Consider the following 22473-nt stretch of genomic DNA (forward strand, 5'->3'; position numbering starts at 1 on the left):
CAATTAATGCCATGTCAGTCATGAAACAGCAGTTGCTGTAGATGAAAATGTTTGTTCTATGGAATTTGACAGGCATTTGTTTTATCACAATACCTACAGACTGTAAATTACAACAACAGAGCTAGACACATTCTTTGTCCCTATGCCCCTGTCTAAATCATTCAATAGCCCCATAGCATCCCTCCTTTAAAACAGAGTTATTTAAAAAGAGGATTGTGTGTGTGCCTGAATATACACTTTTTAGCTCAAAAGTAATAAATGTCAAATGAAACTAACAGGCTAAAAAGTTGGTAAAACTTTCAGTGTATGTACAATATGCAGGTCAAAATCCAGATTCTTGTAGATTCGAACTGGAAGAATAATCACATCTGCAGGCATTTATGAAAGTCATCTTCAGATGACAAAAATGGCTAAATCATCTTCACTACTCCATCTCTAGTTCATAGCCTGCCAAATGCTCTTACCAAGCCTTATGGGACAACAGAATTCCTCAGAGCAACCTGACTAATCTTAGTGACATTATAAAGAAAACAGACACAAAAGACACTAAACTGGAAAGCCAATGTAGACAGAAGAGGTATGGAAACATCATTATTTAAAGAAAAAAATTAAGGAAATCTAGTAAAGGAGGTTTGTTTTGATTGTAATGAAATGAGATTGTATCTAAACATTTTGTGGATTTGGAATGTAAAAAGAATGTACGCAAGATTTTGCCAAGTTGGGGTTTTTTTTCTTCTTAATGACTTCTTTGTAATAACTGATTAAAGTAAATCATGCTGTATCTTCTTTATTGAGCTGCCTCAGTCTTAATGAAAACATAGCACGAAAGCCTATTATACAAGGGTTTTTTTTTCTGAATTCCCCAGCAGTCAAAAATAGTTTGGGATATGATTCCAGACAATAAGTTACTTCCTTACACTACCTAAAACACATTCTCACTAGCAGAGACAAGAGTTCAAGGACTTACTTGCCCCTATTCCTTGCATAAGCTTTTACTCATTTTTGAAACTCCAAACAAATCCAACAACTTGATTAAATATGGGATGTGTTCCCACCTTTGATAGAAGAAAACAGTACGTTTTTAAGCAAGTCAGACAAATATTTTATCTCTCAAAATACAAGATGGGGAAAACTTTCAACCCAAAGGAAATGACACACCCAGATAGCAGACCAAAGCTTTTATGTTAAATTGTTCCTTATTGTCAGTTTTGTCTGTATGAGGTTACTTGCAATACTCTTCCATTACCACATAAGTGTAACAACATTGCCATCACTATTACTTAATTTTCTAGCTAGGGCAGTAAACCCATCCATCTGTGTAAACTAACCATTTATTAACAATGAGACAAAATGGCAGGCAACAAATATAACATCTTGTTTAGGAAAGATAATTATTTAGGGGAGCAATAGACAATTTGTATATTCTTGTGTAAGAAAGTAAAATTGTTTTTATAAAACCATAAAGCTAGTTTCTCATAGTTACTTTCAGCACAGCAAAAGGAGGGGCTACTTTTGCTGCTCTGTACAGTTTGGTGGGCCAGTAAGTTTACTCGTTCATTACTATTCCTTGACATGAAGCCATTTAAGTAGAACTGTACAACTTGGCAGCCTGAAGACATCCCTCCTACACCCTCATCCCCAGCAAGAAGCCATCAAACGTAACGTCACTGCGACTTTAAAAGCTATGTGAAGTTGCATACTGGTACATGTGTTGGTATGATCATACAACATGCTAGCTCTTGCTGCTCTACTATTACCAGCATTTCCACTGACTCAAAGAAAAAAAAAAGAAGTCTGTGCAGGGCCAAGCTGCCCCCTTCCTAAAGCTTTGCTGTCATTAAAAGAGATTCATAGAAAACAGATCCCTTAAACTTTCTCTTGAAGTTTGACTGCTTCTAGGTGTTCTAATTTCAAACTTTTTAATTCAGAAGGATCATCTCTCCTACAGGAGCCACACCATATTCGTTTATATCTCGGTGGAGTAGTGAGCACCTACATCACACAGAGACTGAATCACTAACTCTTGCCCTGTAAAGACCAGAGTGCATTATTATCCTATTACAGTTCAGATAGTTATTTGAAAAGTTATTCTGTATGTCACTTTGAGCTTCCAGCTCATTCTCTTGTAGATGCAAATATCAGATTTCTTTCAGTTTCAAATGAAAGAAGATATGGGTTTTTCCTAACTAACACCCTCATCCTCAACTCTTACTTGGGGCTACTTCTACTTCATCAACAATTAAGATTCTTCAGGCCAGTGTACATTATACTTGCACAAACCTTTTGCCTCCAAAATGTCTTACTAACAACTGTATGTCCCAGATAGCCTTTAGAAGTTTGTCACAGGTGATGTCATGGGCAGAGTAAATGTTGATGCTGCTGAGTAAAATTCAGAGTCCAAGATGAAAGTGTGAGGGTCTCTGGAAAAAAAATTAAGCATGTTAATATGAATTAAGTGAGAAAATTGAAATGCCAAATCTCAAATATTATTAAGGTTACTTTACAGAACAAAAATGTGGTCTAAAATTGCACTAACTAATACAATCCTTGTCGTACATCAAGTAATAGAGAAATGGGGTATGAAGTATAAATAACGCAAAGGCTTTGGAACAGCAAATGTCAGAAGTTCCAGATATATGTGGGAAGTGTATACACAAATATTACAATAGTAACAAGCACGAGTTAGAACTGACTAGCCAGAGAGACACTGCTGTCTTATGTGAAGACTGATTTACAGTTTAGCTTCTAAAATGTGAAGGAGATTAAATGCCAGTTTATTGTCATACAAAAATAAATTACTTTCCGAAACTGCACTAAAATCCTATAACCCTACTATTCTTGGTAGCTTTGACCTAAACATGAATTAAAACCTATAAACTTTAAACTCCAAAGCCTATTTAATTTTATTTTAAAAATTAAAATAACAAACATAAAGGAAGAACACCCTAGCAGATAAAACAATGACTAATAATTCACATCCTCAAAGACATTTCTGAAACATGCCTTTTAAAACATGTCCAAGAACAATTCAAGCTACGAAAACTGCAGCAGATGTTATGCAGGGAAAGAACAGCATACTGCCGAATCTAAGTAAAATGATATGTTACCTGCCTGAACAGAAAGAAGCAGAATCTACTAGTCATTTGTACAACAGGTAAGGAGAGGGAGATTCATTTCTTGGGCTCAAGAACAGAGTCCACTATAGAGAATTAATGCAAATGAGGCCTCTGAACTAAAACATCTAAGAAAGGAGCTCTTTCCTTCATGTTCTCAGCCCAGTGATGTATGTTGTCCTATGAGTTGATTTCCACCAGCAAGAACTGGGCGGCAGGGTCTTGGTTCAACCCCATTGAAGCCTCAGTGCCAATGAAATAGTGCTCAATACTGATAGCCAGAATGTGTTCAATAATTTGTAGAGGGAGAAAGAAGTACAGAGGGAGAAGGAGGAGCTCTTAATGAAACACTGCTATCGAGCCTTCTGGAATTTTAGCCAAACTCAATTAGTAAAGATAGATTTCTATACACGGAATGGTGAAATTTGCTAGTCTGCAACATCCAGGGGTCTGAAATATGCAGTGAATACAACTCGTACGCTCTAAAACATATGGTTTTGTTCTGAAAAGACTGTCCACAGAGCGGTATATCAGGCTGTACTGCCATCTGCTCCTTAGTCTCTACTGACACTACTGTCAAGTGTACCAAGTGGGTCAGTTGTGACAGTCTAGTTGTAACTTGGTCTCTTTTCAGCCTAGAAGTGGATTTAGATCATTGGTTACCACTGAAGCTCTTGAACCTCTTGGAAAGTTGGACATGAAGCTAAATACACAGATTCTTATTATCCCACTTAATGCATATACCTGAAACTTTACAAAATCTTTATTTACAGACTAATCCTCTGCAGCATTTAATCCCTCAAGGACAATTTTTTGCCTCCTTTCTCCCATTTATTATTTCCTGTTTGCCTTTCAGCATGCTCTTCACCTTTTGCTCACTTCATGCCTGAAAAAAATTCATGAAATCCCACCTTCATCCCATCCCTCGTATCAGTACATCTGAGAAAGATACACAGAGGCTTGCAGTTCACTTCAGCACAACACTACCTAAGAAAAAGCAGCCTAGCAGCACAAAAAAAAAAAAAAAAACCAAAAAAAAAAAAAAAAAAACAAAAAACAAACCAGTCAGAGTTTCTTCCTAATGGAACTGTATTTTAGGCTATGTTCAGTGCTCCCCACTGTCCTAGATAGACAACTATCTCTCTTTACGCCCTAATTATTTCTAAACTTAGGTCTGAATCCTCTTACTCATTTGAATGGGAGACAGATGCCTAAACACCTTTTTTAGAATCTAGGTCTGGCTTGAAGACTTCATCTTTCAGTTTTTGTGACCAAACTCTAAACTTCATCAACTTTTTTTGGTATCACATACATTATCCATTTATCTGTCTTCATAAAAGGATCTCTTATGTCCAGTTTCCAAATCTGTAATTAAATCACCACCTAGTTAGCCAGGATAACTTAATCTTGTCATTTGTGATTCAGAAAGCCTCAGTATAAAAGGTATTTGCACTTCTCTAACTTCTCCATCCCCCCATGCTTCAACAATTAAATGAATCACAACAGCAAACAGGATTTGGGGTTGTGTTCTTGGTCTTGTATCTACTACTGGTCTCATTTTCACAGCATGTGAAATAGACACTGTAGTGTAGTGATGTGTGAAAAGTCTGGAATAGCAGTTTGTGTTCATTCTAATGAACAATGTTATGCATGTCCAAAATAGTTCAGTTTCATAAAAATAAGTAAATGTATATTCCCTCCTTATTCTATTGCATCAAGAGTATCCCAATGATTTCTAACCTCTATAGGTTTAGGTAAGCAAACTCAATTTTCCAAGTAGGCCCTGTAGATTCATGAGGTACAAACAGCAAAGACTGAGCAGGTCAGAACAGCACTGTTAGCTTATCCCATAAATTTAAGTGGCTATACGGAACCTATCTTAAAAAAAAACTGAAAAGTTTAGAAGTCAGACTGGTAATTTGAATCCCCCAACATGGTGATTTGAATCTTCCACATGGAAGTGCTACACAAACAGAAAAATTCTCCAGCATATTTTTTGTAATTTTACTGCTGGATTTTCAAAAATACAAAAAGAAATTATCATTTTGTGTTACAGCAAAGAACTGTCTTTCCCTGTAGAAAATGATTGATTTAGCAGGGAAAAGAGTAAACTTACTACAGGATGAAAAGTGGTTCCGTGCATGCATGGAACAAGAAAATAAAGATCTACTACTTTAATATGAGTGTATTTATAGTAAAGCTGGTTAAAAAGAATATATTAAGAGCCCATTAAATTTAGAAGGTAATTCAAAATGCTACTTTTTTAATTGCTAGAGCTAAAGCTTAATCTCAGATACTGACATCATACCTTATAAAGACTGTGTATCTGTACAAAATAGTAAGTTTGCTTTCAGCCACCCGTGTGAACATTTCCTCCTATTTGTACTTCATACAGTTAGAGCACGGAAAGAAACAGCAATGCCCAAATGGTGGTGTTGCTTTGACACTCACAAACTTTGTTCTGAGCCTGGAGAAGAAGTTTAAGCTCTTTGCCATCGCATCCTTATTGGTAAAATATATTTTGTCTTAACTGCTGAGAAATGCAATGGAATAATGCAGATTTATGCCAGTTCCACTAAGTACACAGTTGAGGTACTAATTAGGAGAGCCAATCCCACACAAGCCTAAAACTATGACATTTTATAAACTATTTTATTTAAATCCAGGAGTTAAGCTGACTTAAAATTTGATATATGGGGGTGGAATGAAAGATGTCAAAATGTAAATGTCTGAGGCACTGACTCAAAACTGAGAAAAAGAGAGAAAGGGGAGAGAGAGGACAGAACAGTATAACATGTACTACAATCTCTGTATTTATTTCTGGAATAAAAAAGAAAACAACATCTATTGTTTTGATGGAATTTTTTCAGAAGAGATACCCATTTTTCTGAGATGCAAGACAAACTAATATATGAAGCACTATTTCCTACATACATCATTGTATCCTTTTTTCTTAGACTCTCAGAAATGGAGAAACTAATTGTATGAAGCACACATTATGTAAATAAAAGTTACCAAGTTTTCAATTTTTTTCTACTTATTCATGTTTCTATTTTTTAATTTCCTTATTCCATTCTCCTTCCCTTTTCCTTCCCTTTAGTATAGTTTCCTTCTGTTGACTTCACATGTTTTTTTCTTTATTCTACTTTCTCTGCTTTATTTAGAATAAAAACACTTACATAGATGGATCATTTTTTTTTCCTTCTCATCTTTACTGCATCTTTTCAATTTCTCCATCTTTTTCTACTTCCTCCTTCATTCCTGGGCTCTTTTCTACTACCCATTCCCCTCACCACTACAGAATCGTGTTCTGTACTCGGTGACCTTACCCTTCTTCCCTACAGCTACCACTTTTTTCTTTGAAACTACTGGTATGTTTCTAATTTTTTTTCCTCTAGGGCTCACATGTTTCTCCCTTCCTTTGTATCATTTGCCACACCCAAATTCAAAGCTCTGTTTCACTTTCACCTCCTCCATTTTCCATGCTAGTCTCTTTCCTCTTCTTTGGCACCAACTGCAAACATATCACACTGTCCCCAAGCACAAGAGGTAATGCTTCAGCAGCCAGTGCCTGGCTCACTTCTGGCAGTTGGAGCTTGTTACAGATGTCTTTCCAACAGCTGCCCTCTGTAGTTAACTCTGCCAGATGTCAGTTCAACTCACACTGCCATGGCCATAGCTGCCACAGAAGTGCTCTCTCACTGTCACACACCCCACAAATTTTCATCATTGCTTTAAGTCATAGGTTTCTCTGAACTGCTATGAAATGTTATTAGGTGTATTGGTGGTGACCATCCCAAAAGCCACCACTTGCATTCCAACTGCCATGGGAGTCTCCTTAGTTCTGCCAACATAGGTTTTCCTGTGGATGAACTAGCTATGTAGCTACATACTCTGACTGTACCCTACCTCCGGTCTCCAAAGACCCAAAATGCTGTTCTGTGAAAGCTGTATCTGCTGCTATCATGAGGTGCAACTCTACTGCTTTTCTAGAACCATGATGAACTGCAGTTACCTTCTTCATATGAAGCCAAATATTCCCTCTTCATATGAGGGATGCCCAGGATTGCACACTTGTCATGAATTTTCACAGTGAAAGATGCTCTTTCATTCCCCCTTTCAACACTTAATGGATGAACAACTGTATTTTTTAGCAGAATAAATAACACTAACAGGGCATTTAAAATGCCAGGTGTCATATTTCTTCTTGATGATCAGTTGTTATCTCTGACTGTTGTCAAACAAAAGATAGTAAAGAAATTCATTACATTAAGAATATCTTCCAGAGGCAGGTCGATTTATGGCCATGATGGTTGTAACTAAAATTCTGTATGTTTGCATATCTCTCCTTACCAGTGTATAGTTCATGCCACTTTGGCATATTTTTCTTTTTCCACATTGCTTTAATTAGTCTTCCTGCACCATCCACATTGCTGTATTGGTACATGTGATTGTCCCTTCCTCTTTCCTGGTATTTAAAAAAAAAGTGAAAGGATAAAACAATCATAATACCTTTTGCTAAAAACCAAACAAAATACTGGAACTAAAGGTGCTAATGAATCAGTGACATTTTGGTGTGCATAAAGAAAAAAACAAGTTGAATTGAAAACCCCAGAGGCCCACTTACCATTTCTAAAAAATATTTTAAGAGTGGAAATAAGGAACATCAAATTAAATATATTGTGGAGTTGGAGAACATAAGCTAAAAAACTGCTCCTCTACCTTTGGTTGCATTGCCTATACTGACATAATTTTTCCCATTCAAAATAATTATTTGTGACTGCCCCAAAGTGAGCACTTCACTATTATTTCTCACCCTCTTTCTTCTCCATTTAAACTTTTCTGCATTCTTAAACTAGTCACTCATCATACAGGAGAGCTAGATGAGTTTTTTCATCAGGGAAGTTTCTAACCAGTAATTTGCCTGCTAAAGGGCATTATTTACTGCAGTAAAAAAGGAATCTTTTCATGCTCTTTATAGATTATACTTAAGGCTGAGCTAAAAATCTAAAAAGATTGACTTTAAGGGGTTTTTTATTCAAAAATACTGTTTGCTCAATTAGTATATAGGAAATCATTTTTTTTTTTTAGCAAGTCTCTCCACGCTAGAATGAAGAAAACAAGAGAAAGACTGCACATGTGTGTCAGTAAGAGCAAGAAGGAAGGCATCCTCCTTGTTCAGACAGGGAAAGCTGCTCTCCGGGCTGTATAAACAGCGTGAAGAGTAGCGCCATAAAATACGTAAGGTCACAGGGCAGACGGTTTGGGGCATTTGGAGAACGGCTCTCAGCCGCGGTGGGCAAGGAAGCAGGTCGTCATGGCACGAGGATAAACCTGTGGACTGCATGCTACTGCGTCGCTGTGGTATCACTGATGGAAGACGTGTAACCAAGGCATGGGCACATGCAGCTCCAGCAAACCTCTTTACACATAGACAATGGCTCCCGCTGTATTGTCTCCAGCTGCTGGGTTTGAATCTTATTCATTTGCGTCACACGAATTAGTGAGATTCGTGCACTCTGACCTGCTGCTCCAAATGTAACTGCCCTGCCCGGTCCCCATCCACCCTCACGTTGGTTAGCGACTTCACCTCCCGCGACTGTGTCTGCCAGATGCTACCGGTTGTCTCTCATTGACCCGCAGATGGCTGGGGGAGACGGAGAAATCCCGGGAGACGCTGCACTGAAAGATTCATTCTCCAGCTGCGGCCGAGCATTGTGGTCCCTCTGCCACGATGTGACTTGCCGCCATCGGCGCGCCGGGTACAGCCCGTCTCGCCGGCTGAACAAAGGCACCGGGCAGGTCCCCGGCACGCACCGAGGGCTCTTCCAGCACAAAACCGGCCTCTTCAACAACAGCACCGGAGGGAGGGATGAGGGGAGGAAAAGGGAGCCATTCCCGCTCTCGTCTGAGCGCCTTGAGGGAGCAGCCGCTGCTGCAAGACCCCCGGGGGCCTGGCGGGGAGCGGGGTGAGGTGAGGGCGGCTCTAAGGGCGGGAAAAGCTCCCCCTCAGAGCCCGGCTCAGCGGTAGGCGGGTGTGGGAGGGGAAGACGACTCCCCCCACCCTACGTTATGTGACAAAAAACAAACAAACAAACAAAAAAACCCTCAAACTCTGCCGCAGGGGTGAGCGGGCAGCGACACAGACCGACCCCGCCGTTACCCCCCCCCCCTCCCTTCCCTCAGCCGCAGCAGCGCGGGAAGCGCGCGAGCCCCAGGCCCCGCCCACAGCGCACGTGGCACCGCCGCCCGGCGCCGACCACGTGACACGGGCCCCGGGCTTTCCCTCCCCTCCCTCCGCGCCTGACCCCGTCTCCCGTCTGGTCAATAGCGGCGGCGGCCGCGCATGCGCGGCGGGCTGGCCGCACACTCCCCCCCCATCCCACCGAGCACCGTCTCCCTCCGCCCTATATAAGGCGGGCGCGGCGGGGCTCCCGGCTCCGCAGTGTGCGTGGGCGGGCGCGGCGGTTCCGCGCAGCGGTGCGGGGACCTGCGCGGCCTCCTTCCCCTTAGTGCGGCCCGGCCTCCGCCGCCATGAGTTCGGGGACCCCTTACATCGGCAGCAAGATCAGCCTGATCTCCAAGGCGCAGATCCGCTATGAGGGCATCCTCTACACCATCGACACCGAGAACTCCACCGTGGCGCTGGCCAAAGGTGAGGCGGGGCCCTCCCGGGAAGGGGGGGGTGGGGGGCTGGCTCTGGCGGCCCGGTGCTCGCTGAGGGGGCGCGGGGGGCCCGCCCGCCTCGCCCGCCGCCTTCCTCCCCTGAACAATGAACCCGGCCTCGGCGAACGGCGGCCGGAGCCCGCCCTGAGGGGCTGCGGCGGGGCCCCGGCCGGGGCGGAGTGCGAGGAGCCGGGGGGGGCGGTGGGGTTGGAGCCCCGTGCCTTCGGCGCTGCTCCCTTTCCGTGAGTCAGCATTTGGAAGGCCGCTTCTCGACGAGGGGGGCGAGCACGGGTTGTGGCGGGGGCTTGCTGGGCCTCCCCGGAGGGGAGCAGGGAGCCGAGGGAGTGGGCAGGGCCCGGGATGCTGAGGAGCCCTTGCTTTTCACGGCAAGTCACCAGTCCCCTCAAGAGGAAGAAGAGCCGCCGGCAGTGCTGCCTCCTCTTCCTATTGTCGGAACCAGAAAGGTGATGGTCTGCATCGTTGTTCATGGTTTGGTTCCCCTTTCCTGCCTGTGTATGGATGCCCGGCTGTATCTCGGTGCTTGGCTTGAGCAGGGCCCCAGCCCAATGCTGGAGAAAACAAGAGTTGCTGTCGATGTGTCTTTGTTCCTTTCGTGATCAATAACTGCACTCTGCTCAGGTGATGAGGGCGAGAGCCAGTGTACAGGGTGCTGTGGGGTATCTGCAGCTGGCACTGGCACTTCCTATCTTGCAGGCTGCTCATTAAGGCTTTGCATTGTGTTTGCCTGTAGAAATTGTGATCTTTATCTTGTACTTAAATGGTGTCATTTGGATTCATTTGTCACCTGTGCTGGCAATTCCTGTATTTACTCTCAGTAAGACCTGTTCTGGCTTGTTTAGTCTCTCAAACGAGATCTTATTTATGTACTGCTTCTAATGTCCAGCTTGGCTACTCCTGCTAATGTGCATCAGTTTTTTTCTTTCCCTCGGTTTTGTCCTTCCCTGTTCTGGGAAGCTCGAACCTTCACTGCTTCCAGCAACCCATCAGCATTGTCCACAAACCAAACAGTCTTTCAAAACAAAAGATATCTGTTGGCACAAGACAGTGACTTGCCTGGTTCTCAGCTATCTTCAAGGCAGCCTGTGCCACAGTATTTTTTCAGTATAATGATGTTTGTGTTGCTGGACACAAGTATTTGACATGTATTGATATGTATTCTGAAATTAAAAATGTGAATTTTCACAAATTCCCTTTTTTCTAGGGATGTAGTTGTTTATTTAAATGTACAGATGGGGCTGTTCATATTAGTGTTTCACTCAAAGTAGTTGAGAGGTGGGAGGCAAACTCCTTTACTGTGTGTGCAGGAAGGTCTTCACCTTTACCCAGTAGGAAGTAGAAATGGTTTCTCACATAGTTTTGGCTTCCACATAGCACTTGCTACTGCAGAGCTTAAGTGGTGTGTTTCAGAGGTATGTGTGATCAAAGTGCTTTATGGTGTGACATGCTCTGTATGAGATTTCTGACAGTTGTATTTATGTGTCTCTTAGTGTTAAGTTTTGATAAACTGGAATGCCTGAGAAGTATCGTTACAATAGAGGGAGAACCTGTTTTTCCCCACTTAAAGTGCTGCTCTATAAACTTTAAAGTACAAACTCTGCTTTTCACTTTAGCTCAGAGGGGTTTTAAATTTAGAGACTTTATATCAAAATTAGTGTCAGAATTATGAACGTAGCAACTATGTTGAAGTTGATGACAGCAATATCAACCCTGTTCTTAGGGGGGACAGTAGTTTAAAACACTTGATCTATGTTAGGGTTAGAACAACTGTTAAATATTGACATGCAGTTGAAGTTGTCCGGGTAGCTACTATTAATTCCTATTAAGCCCTAGATGCCACTGTTTAAGGCTAAAACAACTTCAGTATGTAAGTGCTGTTTTCTTGACCCTTATCATCCAAGTGATATAAAGAAAGACTTAGGTTGAAAGAGACCTCAGGAAGGAATCTGGTTTGTCCTCTTACTTGAAGCAAGGTTAACTTCAATTGATTTGTATTTAGTTCTTGTTAAATCTCAACACATGCACAATATCGTAAACAGTGGATAAGGAAATTAATCAAGCACTTGGAAGAAATTTGTCTGTCTTGTTAGATGCTAAACTTAAACTTCACTTGTTTGGAATTTAAGACCGTTACTGTCCTGTCAGCAGTGAACACCAGACATTTACTCCCCCTTTTGTAGGAGTCTGAAGAACCTAGAGTTTTTGAGCAAGAAATATCAATGTAAGCTCTGCTTTCCAGATGTCCAGTCACTCTTGTTAATTTTCCTGACCCTTCAGTGGTCTAGCTCAACAGAGCCCTACACATGAATACAAACTGTATTGTAAAACACTAGCTGCAGCATGGTGTGGGATTGATTTCCTGTTCATCTGTAAACAATAGTCACTGTAACTCTTCATGGGAGACAGCCCTTCGGACCCCCACAGAAATTTAAAGCTGTACTTTGTGATGTGCCAGAAACTGTTAAGCGCTTCAAATGCAAGGGTAGACATGCTCAACTCCTAGAGCCCTCGTAAATGCCCTCACTGCTGTTTTGTCTACAAGGATGTAGTCTTCCACCTTTTTAGTTAGAAACCTTGGGACCAGCCAACAGAGGCTGCCTGGACAGCTTTGGGTTTTGCAGGGCATGTGTTTTTCTCTGTGGAAGCTGACAGGCTGATCCCGGTGTTCAGAGAAGACATGGTGCTTTCCCAGCTAGGCGTGGGATTCTGCAGTGGTCCCTGGGTAGCTTTAGTATGTCTTGCCATGAGCTATGTGCTGTAATAATCTAATCTTGAGCAGAGACATCAGTGGTACGGTTCATGTCTAAAAGGCCATGAGCATTACTTTCAGTCTATAATCTGCTTCTAGTTGACTAGGTTACAGCTGTAATATGATCAAACAGCAGCTGGAGATCTAAAATAACTTGGAGAGGTTATATACACTAGGAACTAATGGAAGACAGTCATTCAGAGGAAGTGACTGGCAGCTTGTCCTTGCACCAGTTAAGATTCCCTTCCAGTAAAGTGTAAGCTGAGGTGCTAAACAGCATCAGCATGGTAGGGACAGAGTTTGGCATTGACCTGCTGTACCTGGTGCTCACTGCTCCTTGTGAGCTCACACACGTGTTGAACAGAGGTGAAGACCACTTGCAGCACTAACTGCTGCTTGATGGGAGCAACCAACTGGATACAACTTTTCATCTCTGAGAACAGGACTTTTGATGAGTCACCCCATCTACATACAACCCTCAACCTTCCTAGTAAGTTAGTAACATCAGAGTATACTGGGGTTGATTGGATTCAGTTTTTCCTGACCTTTTTCTGGGGAAGCTGTGGTGCCCCCTGTCCCCTATCATCTGTGTGACAGGACTGTCTGTGCTTATATCTTTTCAGCTGTGCAGTGGGAGTGGCAGCTGGCTGGCACATCACCACAGACTGTGACATGGCAGGTGCTTGTGAAAGGTCTGTTCAGGATGTAATTTGTAAAGGTACTGCAGGAATCGTGGCATGTCCTGGCAGAGAGATTGAGTACATCTATGGTAACCTCTTAGAAGCAACTGATGCAATTCCAATACAGAATTCTTCTGTTGGCAGAAAGCATACATCAAACCAGTATGTGCTGGTACATATCTGAACTGGCAAAGCCTCTTGAAGACAGAAAACAACTGGACTAGTAAACCTGATGAGGTTCTGTAACTTATGGCCAAAATTTCAAGCTTTCATATGTCAGTGTCTGATGTAACTGTGCTACCTATTTTCCTGCACTAAGAATCCAGCAAGTCTGAGTTGGACCTCTTCCTCTTTAGCAGCTCAGATTAATTTATGCTTCTACCTGGTAGCTGCCATACAGTCAATTGCAGCCTTTTATCTACTCTTAATGTGTAACATCACTGGTTAGTACCTGCTTAAGTGTTTCGATACCTGGGACTTAATAAAGCCTTGGTAGACACTGAGGTTTGAGATTTTTCACTGAAAGCTTGCTTTGTAGTCAGTGGATATTAATCATAAAACCAGTGGCAAGGAGTAGAGAGGGCATTTTAATAGGAAGTTCTTGTCGTTGATAAAACTTTACCTCTATTTGTGTAATAAATATATGAAACCAAAGGTGGAAATTTGAGCTCTAAAGCCTGCTAAGATTTTTTTTCCCCCTGCTGCTTCAGGGGCCTCTCCTGTGGTCTGATGCAGTGGCAGTTGTCTCAGGCTGAATGCCTGCATGGGACAGGTGCTGGGGAGGGAAGGGGAATAGGCCAGTGTAGCACTGTGGGGAAGTCCTTGGTTTTGGAGTAGGATTCTTCACTCCAGCTGGTCTGTGGTCTTTACCTTCACAGCTTGATGTAAACAAAACTGTTTATGCAGGCTGTTGAAAAAGTTGGCATTTGAGGGAACAGATGTGTGTGATAAAGAGATTCATGGCTTTGGAGGTAATGTTTTTTTTTTTTTTACAATTGGCAAGTATTACCAGAGTAATTTTTAATTGCATAAATCTTAACTTACACAATGCTGGAATGGTAATTCTGGACTAATAGTCATCTTTTTAATGCTAAAGTGCGATCCTTCGGTACTGAAGACCGGCCCACAGACAGACCTGCTCCTCCAAGAGAAGAAATCTATGAATACATTATTTTTCGAGGAAGTGACATCAAAGACATCACTGTCTGTGAACCTCCAAAAGCTCAGCATACTCTGCCACAAGATCCTGCCATTGTTCAAGTAAGTTAGCCTGAAGTGTTGCTAGAAAGCTGTGATAAAACATTGGTGATGAAGGACAGGATTTTAGTATAAACTTATAAAAATGAAGGCCAGTAAGTGTCTTCAGGAATCTTTCTGATTGTTTGAAGCATCCTGAATTTTACTGTAATGTTTAAAATAGCAGCAGCATTAAAGACTTCAGTCAACAAAAGCCAGAGCTAGTTTACCTAGCTGAGAATGCGGGAAAATTATAACGAGGTAAACTAACCCTTCTCAGTATTTGCTTAAGCTTCAGTAATGCTGTACATGAAGTAGAGAATCACTGCCAAAGCAAGTTGACTTCTGGACACTGTAAATGGAAATGTAATTTGTCTTGTTACAGTCTTCACTGGGCTCTGCCTCTACATCATCCTTTCAGCCACATGTGCCTTACAGCCCGTTTAGAGGTATGCCACCTTACAGCCAGCTTGCTGCCAGCTCTTTACTTAGCCAGCAATATGCAGCTTCATTAGGTTTAGGTAAGTAAAACTTTTACTTGCTAGAATAAAGGTGCTATCTTTGTATACAGCTACTGTGAAACCAAATAACAGTAACTAATACCGAATTCCTTGCCAAGTGTCAGGCTGCAACAAGCAGTGAATAAGTAGTTAACAACTTTGTGCAACGATCTTATTGCAAGGAGGCCTGCATTTCACTTGCATGCACGCACACAAAAGAAAGAAACAAACTAAATAACTAGTTTCTTTCCGAAAGTAATGCAAATACCTAACAGTTGAGGCCAGTTTGTTTCTAACATAACATACCTTACATATACATCACATGTAAAAAGAACTTGCATTCCCAGAGAGGACTGTGAATAAGCTGCTCTAATGCTGTTCTAGAGATTCTTGTATCTCTTTCCAAGTCCTTCAGATGTTTCACTACCTTGTATCTTATCCGTATATCTTTGCTTTCTCTTCTTCCCTCTATCTCTTCAGAGAAATTGGTAAGCCCTCCAGCATCAGCAGCTGCTTCCAGCCCTAGTTCTTCTCCGTCTCCACAACCTGTTTCAGAGCCTGACATGTCTTCAGAGCCCCATCAGCTCTCTTCCAAGGGTAACAGCAGTTTGAGGACTCCAAATATTTGGAAGAACTGCATGGCACTTGCAAACACTCTGTTCTTGTTAACCCCTCCTAGAATGATAGTACTTATATGGGTAATGCTAGTAGAACTAGTTTGTTCTCAGCTATTTTTGCCTTTCATTACATGAAGTGTTCCTCCTGTCCTAGAAGTATCAATTAGATACAGGAGGAAGAAAAGGTACAGGACAGCGGATCCTCTTGTGTAAGTATCAGGAAAGGGCTGAAGTTTAGGGATGATGTGCTGCATCCTATCCAGGAGCATGGGTCGCCTTAGAGGCTGGGCAAGGAATTAATTGGTCTTTCCTGGAAAGACAAGCACACTGCTTAAATTGTGGGTGGCCTTGCTGTTGGAGACATAGGTTAACCGAAAATGCAGGAGAATTGCTGTAATTGAGGAAATATCAGGATAGATTTCATGCATGATGGGGCATAGTACCTTGTCAAGACTCTCAATTAGTAAAGCATGACTAACAGTAAGCAATTTCTGAGTTGTGGTAAGCTGAGATAACATAGTTCTGGATGCTTGCTTCTATGTGTAAAAGCTTTTAAAGAAGTTTGAGTAGAGATACTAGACTGACCATCCTCAGAGCAGAGAGACCAGGTGCAGCCTGCATTTAAACATGGTAATTAGTTTCATCTGTTTTTCATTTAAGCATGTATGCTCGTGTTGGCATGAAGCTGTTTTTACTTTCTGGTTTTGGCCATCTATCTGTACGTACTTCCTCAATACTCTGTCTAAGCTTTGAAACTTTCTTATGTTAAACTTGCACAGCAGCTTTGTCCTACTGAATAATCCTTAGGATATGTCTGTCTTCCTTGCAAGTTTTCCAGGTGTACATTAACTGGGAACCTGCATGATGTTACCTGCTGGGTATATCTCATGTGGACTTGGGTGACCCAGAAGTGTCAGTGTCTTGATTTGTGTGTACTCTTCAGCTTTTCACTTTTCTTGCTCTTTAAGTATATTCAGTTAAAGTTTGCTTCCAAGCAGTTCTTACGCATAACTACATAAACCTGTAGTACTCCAAAACTTCTAATTAAATCTAGAATGCAGTGTTTCTTCTGAGTACTGAAGACTGTCACTTTTTAATATAATTGGTGTAAGGTATACCAAACCATGAAAAGTATTTACATGTTTTGTAGTGTGAATAAATAAGCCTGGATGGAAGAGCAACAGAAGTCTTGGTAACACTTTGGCCTTGACCAAGAAGGAATTTAAAAGGGTAACTTTGAGATCCTGGTCTGGTTTCAGGTTTTCTTTGTCTGAAAGCTAACAATAAGCAGTGAAGTTGAAGGAATTCTAAAAGCGGCTTACAAAACGGGATGTAGTTGAAGTGGTAAAGCTTTTGCTGCAAAACTTCTTTGTCAAAGTGGGGAAGCTTTCTTGAACAGTTTCAAAATGGTGGATTTTTGCTTCAGATTTAAAGTATCGTGTGAAGTAAAATTCTACATAATCAAGGATACACCTAGAAATTAGATTTTTGGTATAAACCATCAAAGAGACTGACCTGGCTTGCTTATCTAATGTGTGTCTAACTCAGTTTTAGAAATAAATGGGTAGATTTCCTGATCTTTAAGGCTCTGGATTTAAGAGCTGACTTGTGTAGCAGTATTGCCTTAGCTAGTGTATATGCCACTTAAACATAGTGGGTAATGATAAACACTCAAGGCTTTGAGTAATTCTTAACAAAACGGTTTCTCCATAGAAGTGGGTAGGGTTTGAATAACGTTGGCGTGTTTTCTGAGAGGCACTTAGTCATTGGGATTTTTTCCAGGTTCTGGCTTTCCTTCTGTTCACCCAGTCCGCAAAAGCCCCATGGTAGAGCAGGCTGTTCAGACTGGCCCAGTTGACAACATGAATTCACAAAAGCCACCCCCAGTGAAAGTAACTCCAGGGGTCCAGCGCAATGGGCGGCAGGTTCCACAGGGCACCAGTAAGGCAAATGGTATGTATGCACCACTTCATCTTTAAAGTGCTGTTTTGAAGCATCCTGCAAGGGTGCGTAGCAAGACCAAACTGTCTTGGTTTTGTTCTCATGCTCCTTTATTAAATGTATCCTTCTTGTTCAGTAGATACAGTTCAGGCAGCACCTGTGCAAACCCAAGGACAGGTGAATGATGAAAACAGACGACCTCAACGGAGAAGATCGGGTAGGTTAACCTGGCACTAAACAGTCGTGTTAGCCTATAAAGGGAAATATTATTAACTACAGTGAAGGATGATTGAACAGAAGAGTGAGAGCAAAACAAAGCTTGATAAGGCTTTGGGCATCCAGAGATGTTTCCCTAACACAATAGATTCTGGAGTCGCAGAAGTTCAGAACATTCCAAGACCAGAGTTCTAGGGTCTCTTCTAGAAACTTGAAGGTACGTTATAAAAATTGATGCTGTAAGTTGGCAGCAACATCTAGATTTCTTTGAAACCTGAAGTATTATTACTGTGAAGGGTGACCTGTTTAAGAATTTCCAGAGCTTTTATAACTGAGAGGAACTACAAAGCCCTTGCTCCCACAGGACAGAAGTCTTATCTCAAGACTGCAGTTTAAGCACGGGTCAAAAACAAAGTGAAATTAAATTGAAACAAATATTTGTGCCCAAGCAAAATGAGAAAAGGCAGGACTTTAGACTTTTGGGTCTTCATATGAATTTACTTGAGGGCAGCACTGTAGAAGGGGTTATAGTTTTCCCAAAAAGGAGTTGAGAGCATCTCAGTTGGAAACTAGAAACTGTACAAAGTACAAGCTCTCTTTGTGGGTAGATGAGTCTTGGGTGAATTTTCTGAAACCAATGACCTGTTCCTCTGCTGTCGTGATGGGCTTGTGGACTAATTACAGTACCGTGCTTGCAGACAAATAGCAGGCAGGAAAGATAGTTTTGCTCACTTCTCTCAGCTTTTGTTGATACAGCACTTGTTCTGATTTCCTCTCCTCACACTGGAAGGACAGTTGGATATACTCTGTCTTAATGGTAAGACGGATATCCAGGAGTGCTTTTCAGAAAGTTAAAGTGTTGCTGCAATATGTCTTCTACAGCCAAGTTCAGAAGTTACTTTCAAAGAGGTGTGAGACTCCTGAGTTCTGACCCTGGTTTCCTCTGGTCTTGAGCAAGTCATTTAACCTCCTTGTGCGTTACCAAGTGTTTGAACTCTCCTGCTTTCAGGAAACAGGAGAACCAGAAACCGCTCTAGAGGACAAAACAGACCAACTACTGTGAAGGAAAATACAATAAAGTTTGAAGGTGACTTTGACTTTGAAAGTGCAAATGCACAATTCAACAGAGAGGAACTTGATAAGGAATTCAAGAAGAAACTAAATTTTAAAGGTTTGTGACTTCATTAAATATGAATTGCTGCACTAGTAGTAAACATTGCATAGACAAACTTGTTCTGAAAAACTGCATGATTACATGTGGCAGCATCTCAAATCTTGTTTGAGGGAGCAAGAGAACAGATGGCTCTTCAGTATGCATCAACGAGGTGTAATACGTTTTATTATCTTCAGATGATAAAGCGGAGACGGGGGAAGAAAAAGGGGACCCTGGAGTGGCAACTCAAAACAATGACGGTAACGCAGAGGAGGACCTTCTGGGACCCAACTGCTATTATGATAAATCTAAGTCATTCTTTGACAACATTTCTTCAGAACTGAAATCTAGGTGAGTATTTTCTAAAAGCTTGCTTTTTTTAACACAGTTTTAGGCATAGAATTCTAGACATCTGTATCACACGGTTTAATGCTTTCAAAATCTGAGAATGCAAGGAAGTCAGCAAAACGGTTTTTAGAAGGGAGTATTGCCGTGCATTGACGGCTCGCAAGTGACATTAACCAAGCTTCATGCAGTGGGATCAAACAAAAAGCAAGGATTTCAACTGATACACTCGCTTAAGCTATGACACAAGATTTTCCAGTTCTGTTTCCCAGTACTGACTTTGAACCTATTGATTTTAAACAAATTTCTTACCTCGTTTGTGGGAGGAGGCATCAGGGCCATGCTGTGCTGAAGATGGTGCAGCTTGCAGATGGGAGCAAGCTAAGCCTGGGGTTTAGGCAGAGAGGAGGTAAGGTGTGTCTGAAAATAAGTTAAATTTTGGGAATATTAAAGCTTCATCTTTTGTTGCTAACACTGATGTTACCAACTCCCTGGTGAAGTCAGACATCCCTTTAGTGTCAGTATGTGAAATTCCCATGGTGGCAATTCTGCTTCCCTTTAACACAGCTTTCTTCCAAGTGCTTGCTGTGAGGTGTTCAGGGCCGGGCAGGCTCTGCTAAGGAAGAAACACGCTGGTGCTGTGGAGCTACCTCAGTGCTCTGCAGAACCTCAGTTGTGACAGGGCTTCCCAGGTTTCTGGAGAGAGTGGACTCGAGAGTTGGTAGCTTTCAAGAAAACAAGACTGGGCTTGAAATGCTAGTAAGACCGTGTTCAACCCTTTTCTAGGCCCGCCTTTAGTTTTATGGTATGAAATTAGCTTACAAAAGCCAACAACTGTCACTTTCAAATCCATGCTTAGCAGATGACTGGAGTTGGTTAGCGTGTGTGCACTGCAGCTGGTTCTTGTTGCAGTTCTACAGAATAGGGTGCTTGAAGCTTCCTAGCTAAATGAGTTGGTGGCTATTTAACGTCTGTATTAAATCTGAATGTAGTTTTGTTCAGTTCTAGACGTACCACGTGGGCTGAAGAAAGGAAGCTCAATACAGAGACGTTTGGAGTGTCTGGACGGTTCCTTCGTGGCCGCAGCTTTCGCGGCGGATTTCGAGGTGGAAGGGGTAGCGGAGCAGCAAGGCGAAACCAAACCACCCACAGAGCTGGTACTGGCAGAGTGTAACTTCAGAGGCAAGTTTTTTAGCAAGAATAAATATTGTCTCTGTGCCAGGCTTGTCTCTTACTCCTTGCCTGAACTGCCTGTGCAACCTCTTTTGCTCTCCAGTCTCATGGATATATCAAGAATTATTCCTTATTGTATCTGATCAATCCTTCCAAGCAGTAGAAGGAAATGCTGGTGATTTTAAGATGTTCTTTAACATGTTGATTGTTCTGTTGACTTCCTGGGCTAGCCTTCTGTCTGAGAAAGCAAGAGCTGCTTGTTTTTGCTGAGGCTCTAGTTAAGAACTTCAGTTGATACATGGGTGTGAACTTTGTTACTTTTCTTATTCCTGGGAGAAGATCCCCAGAATAACAAATCTAATTCTACTTTTTTTTTTTCTGAATAGGTTCAAACATTTCTCCTGAGAGGATGAAACTGTATATAGAAAGAAAACAACCAACTGCTGCACTAATGTGGGAAAATGGTTCATATTGTTTACTGTCTCAGCTCAAGTGACAGAACTTCATGTACTACTGCTTATATTCGGGTCTTATTTTGGACCAGCAACTGTCAGCTGGAATATTCTTTGGAAGAGGGAATGTGTTCAGGGGTACCTTCTTCAGGGTGTCTTTTTGTTTGTGTTTTTTTTAAGTGCAGACCGACTTACATGGTTCTTCTTTCTGGGTCACTCAAAGGCTGCTGCTATAGTCTAAGCTTAAAGTCAGACTCCTTTTCTGAACCCTGAAGAAGATTAAATCATGCTATTTTAACATGGAACCAAAGCTCACTTGAAATAAACCAGCTATAATTTGTTTGTTCTGAGTAACCAAATGGATCCTTTGGTGCTGCTGGTCTCACTGTTCCTGGCAGCAGGTGTGAAGTAGCACTTGGTATCTGGAAGAATGGATTCCTGGTGCTGAGAAGTTGTGTATATTGTCACTTGGGAATACTGGATTGTTGGTCATGTAGTAGTGTAAATGACTGTACAACTGTTTGCTGGCTGGTACTAGTGTGGAGGTACTGCAGGTTTACACACAGATGTGACTCGCACTCAGCTGAAGGGTGCTGGGTGTTCCTCAGAGTCTTCGAGCTCCTTCCTGGGTCAGGGCAGGTGAAGGGACAGCATGCTGTGTCCTCAGCAGGACAGGAGCAACAAGTGTCTGCTCATGCTCTCAGTATAAAGAATTTTTGGCAGTAGTTGACTGTCTGGGAAGGAGATCTGAAGCTCTGACCTCCTGCTTCAGTTTGTACCTTACTCATAGGTAGTACCAAATGCAAACAGTTCTCTGTACACTAGTAGACTGTGGTGGAACACTATGGAATGTTTTCATTAAACTAGGGATGGAAGTCCATATAATGAAGCTTAACAGATGGGCATGTTTAATTTGTTTCCTCTATACCCCCATACTGTAAATAGTTTAGTTGTTTTTCTTTTGTTTTTAAAAATCTGTATGTGGGGAGAGGGGCTGGGAGGGAGGGGGTTACATTTGTTTGCATGAATAAGTGGGTTAAATTGCTATAGGCATGTGTCCCTTTTTTCATTGGTAGGGAATTTTGTTGAAAAAGCACCTTGATGACTGAACCCCTTACATAGCTAGAATTTTTTTAGTTATGCATTGACCTAGGTTACTGTAAAAGCTTGGATTTATTTTTGTAGGACTTTATTGCTAAGAATTAGGACATAGCAGTGGGGCTGCTCTTTGGAGTAATGTAAATTGTAATTATAATAAACATGTAAATGTTTAATGTTTCCCTCCTCCTCCTTTGTTCTGTGCAGAGCTCAGTAGCCTCAGTCCGTGCGGCCCGTCGGGTGCCTGCCCTAGCAGGGCTCCAGTTGAAGTCAGAGAAAACGGCGCTGCAGAGTTCTGGCAGGCCCACAGCCTGTTACACGGTATTTGAAAAGGCCTTAAAACCCCCGACCCAGGCAGTGCCCCCCCCTTGGCACTGTTACCCTCTGTTCCTCTCTCCTGTTGAGGAATTAGCCTAATGGGTGTTCCTGTTGCCCAGACCGCCCTGAGCGCGCTCCCCTCTGTGACTACCAAGTCCCTGGGCTGCTGGGGCTCAACTGGCGTTTGGTCTGGGTGGC

At 42.1% G+C, this 22473-nt stretch overlaps 1 protein-coding gene and 1 long non-coding RNA gene across 5 annotated transcripts; one reads left to right on the forward strand and one right to left on the reverse strand.

The window, feature by feature from the left end:
* Window positions 1–1115: 1115 nt before the first annotated feature.
* On the reverse strand, window positions 1116–9253 carry LOC116965759. Its single transcript, XR_004409632.2, has 3 exons — window positions 8704–9253; window positions 7467–7581; window positions 1116–2420 (listed from the first exon to the last, which is right to left on the reverse strand). It is a non-coding gene; the product is annotated as an uncharacterized LOC116965759 (long non-coding RNA).
* Window positions 9254–9403: 150 nt separating this feature from the next.
* LSM14B (LSM family member 14B) lies at window positions 9404–22133 on the forward strand. 4 transcript variants are annotated; one of them, XM_042801099.1, is made up of 10 exons: window positions 9404–9768; window positions 14323–14486; window positions 14848–14983; window positions 15443–15559; window positions 17362–17532; window positions 17660–17737; window positions 18746–18907; window positions 19087–19240; window positions 20237–20416; window positions 20794–22133. In XM_042801099.1, the coding sequence occupies exons 1-9, from the start codon at window positions 9648–9650 to the stop codon at window positions 20406–20408; spliced, it is 1275 nt and encodes a 424-aa protein (XP_042657033.1). In that variant the 5' UTR covers window positions 9404–9647; the 3' UTR covers window positions 20409–20416; window positions 20794–22133. The 4 variants fall into 4 exon arrangements, with proteins under 4 accessions (XP_042657033.1, XP_042657034.1, XP_042657035.1 ...); XM_042801098.1 differs by having other exon boundaries at window positions 9405–9768; window positions 17657–17737; XM_042801100.1 differs by lacking the exon at window positions 15443–15559 and having other exon boundaries at window positions 17657–17737.
* Window positions 22134–22473: the final 340 nt, after the last annotated feature.

The sequence above is a fragment of the Tyto alba genome, unplaced genomic scaffold (assembly GCF_018691265.1).
Source record: "Tyto alba isolate M040663 unplaced genomic scaffold, T.alba_DEE_v4.0 Super-Scaffold_33, whole genome shotgun sequence".
Taxonomy (NCBI): Eukaryota; Metazoa; Chordata; class Aves; order Strigiformes; family Tytonidae; genus Tyto; species Tyto alba.

What these genes read in the sequence shown, in the direction of transcription:
- LSM14B (XM_042801098.1), top strand. Translation starts at nt 9,648, where the DNA reads ATGAGTTCGGGGACCCCTTACATCGGCAGCAAGATCAGCCTGATCTCC. An exon ending in AAGATCCTGCCATTGTTCAA is followed by an intron (nt 14,487 to 14,847) that starts GTAAGTTAGCCT and finishes GTCTTGTTACAG; the next exon opens with TCTTCACTGGGCTCTGCCTC. An exon ending in TGCAGCTTCATTAGGTTTAG is followed by an intron (nt 14,984 to 15,442) that starts GTAAGTAAAACT and finishes CTATCTCTTCAG; the next exon opens with AGAAATTGGTAAGCCCTCCA.